The sequence below is a fragment of the Mus pahari genome, chromosome 3, assembly GCF_900095145.1.
Source record: "Mus pahari chromosome 3, PAHARI_EIJ_v1.1, whole genome shotgun sequence".
Lineage (NCBI taxonomy): Eukaryota > Metazoa > Chordata > Mammalia > Rodentia > Muridae > Mus > Mus pahari.
The window spans coordinates 14,187,675-14,197,090 of NC_034592.1; the positions used below are offsets into that span (position 1 = coordinate 14,187,675).

At 48.6% G+C, this 9,416-nt stretch overlaps 1 protein-coding gene across 1 annotated transcript in view; it reads left to right on the plus strand.

Moving 5' to 3' along the window:
* The first annotated feature begins 5,513 nt into the window (after positions 1-5,513).
* The window catches only part of Adamts13 (ADAM metallopeptidase with thrombospondin type 1 motif 13), a 30,657-nt gene continuing 26,754 nt past the window's right edge, over positions 5,514-9,416 (plus strand). The window contains exons 1-3 of the mRNA XM_029536768.1: positions 5,514-5,630; positions 5,896-5,965; positions 7,586-7,734. Coding sequence (XP_029392628.1) covers positions 5,514-5,630; positions 5,896-5,965; positions 7,586-7,734 — 336 coding nt within the window. The remainder of the gene's footprint in view (positions 5,631-5,895; positions 5,966-7,585; positions 7,735-9,416) is intronic.

Genomic DNA, 9,416 nt, shown 5'->3' on the forward strand with positions numbered 1-9,416 from the left:
GGCAGGCGGATTTCTGAGTTCAAGGCCAGCCTGGTCTACAGAGTGAGTTCCAGGACAGCCAGGGCTATACAGAGAAACCCTGTCTCGAAAAAACAAACAAACAAAAAAAGTTTTAAAATTTCCTTCTTGATTTCTGTGTGACTACATTTTCCCTCAGTGAGTGAGCTGCTCAGCATCCAATGAAGTTGAATACCCTTGCTCATTTCTTTGTTGTTGATATCCAACCTTAATCTTTGTGATCAGAGAGAATGCAAAGTTATTTAAGGTCTTTTATGTATACTGTATTGTAGTGGTGAATTACAGATGTTGTAACCCCCGAATTACTGGTACTAAAGAGACTTCAGTGTTGTGTCAGACAGTTTGCCTCTGCATTCCCCCCCCCCCGAAGCTCCCGTCCTCCCTCCAGCCCTCGGCAAGCATTAGAATGGCACTATTCATAACTACCCCCCCCCCCAATGAGGACATTCTGAGGAGACAAGACCAGACTTCCTCCTTGCCCTTGTGTCTCCAAAAACCAACCTCCTCCTGATAAGCAGAACTCTCCAGGTGCCTGTCCTTGAGACCTTAGAGAAATAACACGCTCAAGGTGATCAGAGGTGAGGTCACAAACAGTTAAGACTGGCCATAACATTAGTCTCTGAACAGACCCCCATTTACCCCCACTCCTGCTTCAGTACCATTCTACCAAATGATTACAGCCCTCTACTCCCTTTTTCTGTGAACATTCACAGGATTCCTAACTATACTGTATATAAACCCAGTGATTTCTGGACTCAGGGTCGCTTGCCAGCATTCATACAGTGAGTGCAAGGCAGGCAAACTGAGTTTGAACTTGAAACAATAAAAAACTCTTGCGAGTTGCAGCGGACGTCTCAATTCTTGAGCTCATCTGGGTTTCCTGTGGACCCAGGGCACAACGACAAACACACACACAACGACACACACACACACACACACACACACACACACACACACACACACCAGCTAATTTTGATATGCCTTGACTAGCTCAAAGACTGGTCATTTCTAACCTCCTCATTGCTACCACACACATTCTGTCCTCCAACTTTCCTGAGTCAATTTGCTAAATCAACATTTGATCTCTGCTACCCCAGACCAAATCAGGAGAGTGGCTCCTAAGGTCACTCTCCCGAATTCTTACATGGCTGATTGCTTCCTTTCCTGCAGCTTTTATGTCTAATCCCTCTGCTTCTGAGTCATGGCGATTTGCTTGCTCAGGGAATCAAAAAGTCCCTATTCTTTCATCTTGCCCAACCACTGGCCATTGGCAACCTTATTTCCCAGTCAGAGCCAAGTGGGGGCAGGCTTCCGTTAGTGTCCAAATGCACCTGTGTGTACAATTCCTGTGTGATTCTGGGAGCCAGAACCAATCCCTATCACTGCATTATGTTTCTGTTTGGTTAGCTTGTTGTTGATTCTCTTCCCAGAGCAGCCGTAGTGGTCCTCTGATTGGCTCATAGCTGCTTCCCTAGGGTCCAGTCTTTCTTATCCATTGCAGGAGCTCAGATAAATGCATGTCATATGTAAGTGAATCTAGTGGAGGGGCAGAGGGTTGACACACTGGGGTGTCAACGCCCATCTCTGGCCTCTAAGGACGCCTGTACTCACAGAGTGGTGCACATTCAGACAAGCAGGCACACATACACGCAGAAATAAAAATAAACAAAAAAACCTTTCTTCACACACAAAAAAATGCATCTCAAGGAAGCAAGTGGGTAGGAGAGACCCAGAGCCAGTCTGGCCCAGCACAGATGGGTGCACACCCTCCCTGTGCAGGGGGAAGAGACGCTGCAGGTGTATCTGGGGAGACAGAGGTAGTCATCACCGGGGGTGCTAGTCAGTTTCCTATCTCTGAGACATAATAGCTGAGGTAATCAAGTTTATAAGGAGGAAAGGTTCATTTTAGCCTATGGCTTTCAGATATGGTTGCTTAAGACCTATAATGAGGCAGAGTACCATGGAAGAAGGATATGAAAGGGAAAAGCCGCTTACCTCATGACAGAAATCAATGAGCTAGTGTGGACAGAACTGGCCCCTCAATGCCTTTAAAGGTCACAGTCTCAATGACTTAACTTCTTCCCACTAAATCCCACTCTGAAAGGTCCCACCAGCTTCTACAAGCTGGCAATCAGGTCTTCAAAAATTCATGGGCCTTCAAGGAACATTTGACATCTATATGGTTAGGGTTCTCTAGACAAGCAGGGTAGATGGCATGAATTACATCACAAAGGGGATTTAGTAGATGCAGGCTAGTTGGGGTTCTCTGGAGGAGCAGAACTGATAGAATGAATCTATCTATCTATCTACAGGGAATTTATTAGATTGGCTTACAGGCTGTGGCTCAGCTAGTTTTGTTGGGTTGGAGTGAAAACTGAGAACTCTCACTTCTGAGGCAGAAGCTTCACAAACAAAAGCTTTATTTTCTGGGTGCTCAGGGAGGTGGCCGGTTTGGGGTCTGAACTGTATCCTCAAGGGCAAGCTGTCTTGCATTTTTAAAGGGTGAAACTACAAAATGGGGGTGGGGGCTTAAGGGACCTGTGGGGTCATCTAATTTTATTTTATTTTATTTTATTTTTGGTTTTTCGAGACAGGGTTTCTCTGTATAGCCCTGGCTGTCCTGGAACTCACTTTGTAGACCAGGCTGGCCTCGAACTCAGAAATCCGCCTGCCTCTGCCTCCTGAGTGCTGGGATTAAACTGATCTTATTTTGATGTTAAGGGTGAAGCAAGGGAATATCTGTTGAAGACTGAGCCTTTTCTAGGACACTTGGCTTCAAGGTCCTTAACTCTTCTCTCTAGACATTGGTCTGGAGCTCAAGGGGGTAAGGGAACGAAGGGACATGTCAGCTGCCTGCAGGCGTTGGTTATGTACTTTTATAACTCAGGCACTTCCGTTTTACACTCTTTTACCGGTTTAACAGACAATTAAGAGCACATTTGGAGGGAAAGGGTAGAAGCCTGTCCCCAAACGGCTAAACCCTGCTAACAAAATGTGGGAGCAAAAGCGGGAGAGTTGCCTTCGAGACAGACTGGTTGTGGTGGCTCTCTCCTTTCAGTTCAACAATGGCCGTCTCCCAACAGAAATTCTGAGAGTCCAGTAGTTGTGCAGTCATGAGGCTGAACATCTCATCCAGTCTGGGTCCTCAGTACATGCCATCAAAATCTAGAGAAGAGCAAGCATATCTCTCTCTCTCTCTCTCTCTCTCTCTCTCTCTCTCTCTCTCTCTCTCTCTCTCTCTCATCCTTTATATGGGCTGTCAGAGCCCAGATTTAGGGCCTTCCTACCTCAAATGATCCAATTAACTAAAACCCTTGCAAGAGTACCCAACAGGGTCTGGTGAGATGGCTCAGTGGGTAAGAGCACCCGACTGTTCTTCCGAAGGTCCGGAGTTCAAATCCCAGCAACCACATGGTGGCTCATAACCATCCCTAACAAGATCTGACTCCCTCTTCTGGAGTGTCTGAATACAGCTACAGTGTACTTACATATAATAAATAAATAAATCTTTAAAAAAAAACAGAAAAGAGTACCCAACAAACAATGTTGGTGTTTTAGTTAATTCCAGATGTAGTCAAGTTGATAACCAAGAATAGACACTGCAGCGAGGCAGTCCAACAACGGTTGTCTACGCACTTACGAAGTTGAGAACCTAGTATTTGCTTTCGGACACCAGGAAAAGGACTGAGGTGCATAATTTACATACCAAAATAGGCCTGGCCTCCAGGTTCTTCCAGCATCTCTCAGTCCCTACCTGGCACACCCTGCCCCAACCTTGAATTTTCTAGAACAGTGGTTGGGGCTGCTCTTCCCCCAGTGGCTCTTCTCTAGAATCCAGACATTTTGCTCTCTCTTCTGCTCCTCTTCCTCCTCCTTCTCTTCTCTCTCTCCATGCATGCCCTTTCTCTTTTTCTCCCTTCCTCCCCTCCCCTCTTCCCCATGGCGACTCCCCTGGCCTCAATCCTTGGGCTCAGGCGAACTTGCCCAAGAGCAGCCTCCAAAGAAACCTGCCTTTAATATAATCTAATCTGGCACGAACTGGCTCATTTCACCTGAGGCAGTGGAAAAATAACCTTTCACCTGGTAACTGCTCAGTCCATGAAGCTGGATGCGCCAGCAGTTCTAGTTGGCACTGAAGGCCTGGAGGATTCTGAAGTCTCTTGTCCCCATTCTGTGTTAAAAGGCCAAAGAAGCTGGGCTCTGAAGTCATTGAAGGATGGTGGTGGCAATGGCAGCAGCAACAGGATACATGTACTCATGAGCGAGGAATAGAAGCAGGCAGGAGGTACTGCCCACTCTGGAGGAGAGCCTTCTCTTGGTTAACCGTCCCAGGAAGCACTCCTAGATCCATCTGGAAGTGAACCATCTCTTAGTCCTTTCCAGATCCAATCTTGTTGACAACTGACTTTAACTCCCCAAATATCCCGACAGTAATAGGGTGAAGGGTGTACAAGAGTGTTTAGGAGCAAATGGATGAGAAATTCCCAGGAGGTGCAGTGGGATGCCAGGCAACTTGTGACAGTACTTGTAGGGCCACTTACCTGCTCCAGGACTCTCCTACCAGCTGGTCCGAGGGTCAGTCAACAGGGTCTGCAAGGGAGAGAGTGGGGATGGAGGGACAAGAGACTCAAAGAATAGAGACAAGACAGTCTGATCAAGTCTCAAGTCTCGTTTATTGAAAGGCAACTAAGGGTATATAAAGCACAAGCTGGGGAGTGCAGCTGGAGACACTTAACCACAGGTCCAGGATGTATAGAAGATAAACAAGATGTTAGAGTATGTTGAGCTGTGGTGGGCTTCTTGCAAAAACATCATGCTAGGAAAACAAGTCTCTCATCATGGTGGAAAAGTACCAACCTATAAGTAAATAGCCCGAGATGGCTGCAGAGATGATGGCCACTTTCTGCTAGGAGTCGGCTCCCAATACAGGTGCAGACCAGAGGGACAGTCTCAAAATGGTGGGACTTGGGGCAGAGGAGTGGGCTGAGGGCACAGGGTGTCTGCAAGTGCAGTGAGAGGCAGTCTCTGCCAGGAATAAAGGGACAGGAGATCTAGATGAAGTCTGGAAATGGGGGTGCTAGAGGAGAGGTAGGCTGAGAGGCCAGAACTGTCATGTCCTTAGTGCATCCTTTTATTGATTAGTCAAAGATTCCAAAAGAGCAGTTCAGGGCTGGTCATTATACATAAGCCCACATCCCCTGGGTCCAATTAGGACTTGCTCTTGTCTAGACTGAACTGCTAGAACGGACCCTCCCAGGAGGCTAGATGTGCACAGCTGGAACTTTCCTGGTGCAGGACATGGTTGGTGCTCTTCAACTGGGAATCATTCCAGGCAAGAAGCTGCTTGCTGCCCACCCCATAACCCTGCCCTGGGAGGAAGCTCCCAAGAGTAAACACTGCCTGATGTCCCGCCCAGCCAGCAAGTGAACATTGCACACTAACTAGAATCCCAGTCACCAGGGCTCCTGTCCGGCCATCGACTGCCTTTTCTAAGGATGAGCCAGCTTTGCCTGGGGTTGATGTGCCAGCCTTTTCAAGCTGTCAGTGTCAGAGGGATCCTCACTGGTGCCATCTTCATTCTGGGCTGCTGCGGGCTCTCTGATTTCCAGAAGGTGGGATCACACAAGATCTGGTGTTGGGGGATGCCAAAGCTCTCGGGTAGAGTGGGTGTGGTCTTTCTGCTTGAAGAGGAGGAAATTCGTTTACTCTGGTAACAAGATAGACTCCATTTTGTTGCAGCCCTATGTGGACTGATCTTTCCTGCCTAGGCACTGCCCCTCATTCTCTGTCCCTATGTCTCTGTTGTCCTCTCTTCTTGCCCTTGCCACCTTCCTCCTTCCTCCTTCCTTCTTCTCTTCTAAGTCATTTGTTTTGCAGAGTCTTCTTCAAGATCCTGAGCCCAAGGACATGTCTTCTTACTTTGGCCACCATGCTGCTCCATTCACAGGTAGCTGTCCTGATGTGCTCTGAGTCGGGGGAGTTTCTTGAGCTCTGGGTGGAGGGACCGAGGGACTTCCCATTGAGTCAGAGCCATGAGGGTTCTCTCAGTCATAGAAGGAGGAAGTCAGAGAAGCTACGTCTCTCTCTGTTAATTAGTGTCATTGCTTCCTGCCAACTTGATAATAGTTGTTCTGGGTGTTCTGGCTGCCCTGGAGTCCTGACCCCAGGCTTCTGTTTAGTATCACAAGTGAGGGGATGTTCTTCGGCTGGCCTCCTTAGCCTGTGGATGGCCTCCAGGGGGCTGGCTGATTTTCAGGAACTTGCTACTTCTAGCCATAGCTGTAAATATTTATTCCTTCTTTGGAAACAAGGTGAGTGACAGGTCAAGCAACTCTGGCTCCTGTCCTGCAGTGATCCTCCTGGAGAAGGCTTTCCCACGACCTATGGCCCCACCTCTCAGGATGCCATCCCTTTTCTCAGAGGAAAAGTTGGTGGTTTTGATTAAAGCCTTGGTTGGGGATAGACTGTGGAACCAGCTCACTTGGTAAAGTGCGTCTGTGTGTGGGAACATGAGGGCTGAGTTTTAGTTCCAGTGTTCACATAGAAAACTGGGCAGAGGAGTGAACATTTCTAATTCCAGTACTGAAGAGAGGCAGAACCCAGTGTGCATTGTTCCAAGACCACAGAAACCTGGTCACAAATGGTATGTCTCACAATCCTTTCTATTCTAACCACTGGCCAGGAAAACACACAGGTCGACCAACCTAGCCTCGTTCACAAGCCCCAGGTGTCAGTGAGAGATCTTGTCTTAAAAAACAAGATTGGGGGGGGGCACTCCAGAGGAACAATGCCTGCAGTTGACTTCTGGCCTCCATACACACCCCACATAGATGCTGGCAAGGTCCAGAGACTGATGAACCTAGGAGTCAGGGTACAGAAGCTTAGGGAATGTCCTCCCACTTAAACCCAGGTTTTCTGAGGCCTGGGCAGGGTACAGTGTCAGGATCATTGGGTCCTCCCACCTCTAGGTTCCTGAAGGTCTGGGACACTGTTTCCTGGGTTCCTCCTCCTTTGAACTCCACAAGACAGTGAGCACTGAGCTGGATCCCTGAGGTCCAGAGACCAAAGCTGGCTGTGCTCCTTCCGGTTGGCTCATTTATGGAACAACCACTTCAAGGCTTAAACTACTTGGCTGAGAACTGATCCAGCCCCTAGGCAAGGTCCAAAGGCTGTAGGCAGCTTGCAGTCTACCCTCTCTGGGTCCTGGAAGAGCAGGACTCTTATGTAGGACCCTACCTCTGGACTGTATTTCTCCCTCCCTCTGTCTCACCAAGGAAGGAATACTGGACTCCTCCTTAGCAAGAGGGTCCCAGATGGAGGAGCAGGAGAGAGGGAGGTGGATCCTGTCTCAAGCAGAGCCTCAACTCAGTAAAGACCTGCTCCCTTTACCTTCTTCCCAGCCTGAACTGGGACTCCTGTCCACACCTTCACCAACTCCTCAGACTGAGAACTGGGTCCTGGGAGGGACATGAAATCAGCCTTTTGACTGGTCAGCCCTCTCTGCTAGCTCCAAACACCTGCTTTCTAAAACGTTGGTCCTCAGCCTCTTCCTCCCCTCCCCCCCCAGGCCACCCTCCCTCTCACCTCCAGAGACTGAGACGAAGAAGGACTTTGGAGGACATTCTGCACCTAGAACTCCTGGTAGCTGTGGGCCCCGATGTTTCCCAGGCTCACCAGGAGGACACAGAACGCTACGTGCTCACTAATCTCAATATCGTGAGTGGTGCTGGGCTATGACCCATGCAGGAAGACGGGCTCAGGGCCCTGGTGGGTCTGTGGGCTCTCCCTCCAAGCCTCTGGACACAAGGCCCCCTGCTCACAGAGCTTGTGGTCACAAGTCAGTACATTTGAACACAGTGAGTTGAACTCTCCCATAGAAGCTGAGGGTTAGCTGGAGCTCATGACCCTGAAGAGAAAGGGAGGTCGCTACTGTCTTCCCCTTCCTCGTTTCCATTGTAGCAGAGATGGACAAGTCAGGGAATCCCTCTCAACACCAGAGTCCTTCCCAGAGCCTCTCAGCTCTGCCCTAATGTTCATTTGGCCGACAGCAGGCTCAGTACACAACTGTTCTCTCTGCAGGCCTCTTGCTTCTGTCTTAGGGAGGCACAGGGCAAATGAGCACTCCAGATGTGAACAGGTAGTATTCTGGCTGAAATGTGAGGCGACATTTTTATAGACTCCTCCTCCCTGTGACCTAATAGGTGGAAGAGCAGAGGTGCTTCACACCCTTAACCTGTATGTCAGAATGGCAACATGGCAGCCAGTGTTCCGTTAGAGAGGACTACCATCCGTATGGCATACATAGAGCACATGTGAGATGTGACGGCTCGAGGGCAGCAGGAATTCACACTATACAAATGGTGTTCACGGGCGTTCATATGGTATCACTAGAACCAATATGAACACTCGGAAGGCAGAGGCAGATGAATTTCTGTGAGTTCAAGCCCAGTCTGACCTACGGAGTTCCAAGACAGCCAAGGCTACACAGAGAAACCCTCCATCAAAAAACCAAAAATAAAAAATAAAAAACAGAACCAACATGAAGAAAGTGATTGGGTCCATTTGCTGGAGCAGTGTGTGCAAAATAATGATGACTTAAGTTGGGTGTGGTGGCACACATCTAAAGCCCAGCATACAGAAGTCTGAGACAGGAACATCACAACTTTGAGGCCAGCGTGGTCATTTGGGCTATCTCAGAAGAAAAAAAAAAAAAAAAAAAAAAAAAAAAAAAAAAAAAAAAAAAAAAAAAGGAAGGAAGGAAGGAAGGAAGGAAGGAAGGAAGGAAGGAAAGAGATGACTCAGCAGAAGAATGACAATTTGAATTCAGTCCCAGAACCCATGTGGTAGAAGGAGGCAGGTTGTCCTCTGACCTCCATACATGTGCCCATACACTGCATAAGTAAATGTAAACCAATTTAAAACAACCTGATAAACTGGTTCTAGGTAGCAGTGCCAATCAGTGACTAAGATATCCAGTCTCCTCCTTTTTTCTCAGATCTGCTGCAGAGAAAGGGGAGGGTGATGGTCAGGGGGAGACCCTGGCCGCGGCTCCATGGTAGCATCTGTCTGGTTCAGCTCTGTAGCTGTCTCTAGAGTGGCTCCCGGTTCAGCCTGGCCACTTTGCATCCACCTCACCAGTTTCAGGAGCCAAAGCCCTCCAGCTGCCACACTGTCTGCCCCAGGCCTTCCCTCCCATTTACAAATGTGGTCCAAGGCCAGGCAAACCTGTAGGCTTTCTGTATACAGGCCCCTGAAGTAATGTTTTCTTAGTGAAAATGGTTCCCTCTGCCAACTGGAAACCACTGTCTTTAACTTTTGGGGTTCCTCCTTTCAATTTTAAATTGCCAAAACCCAGGCTCCCTGTGTTCGTTCCCTCCCTCCCTCCCTCCCTCCCTCCC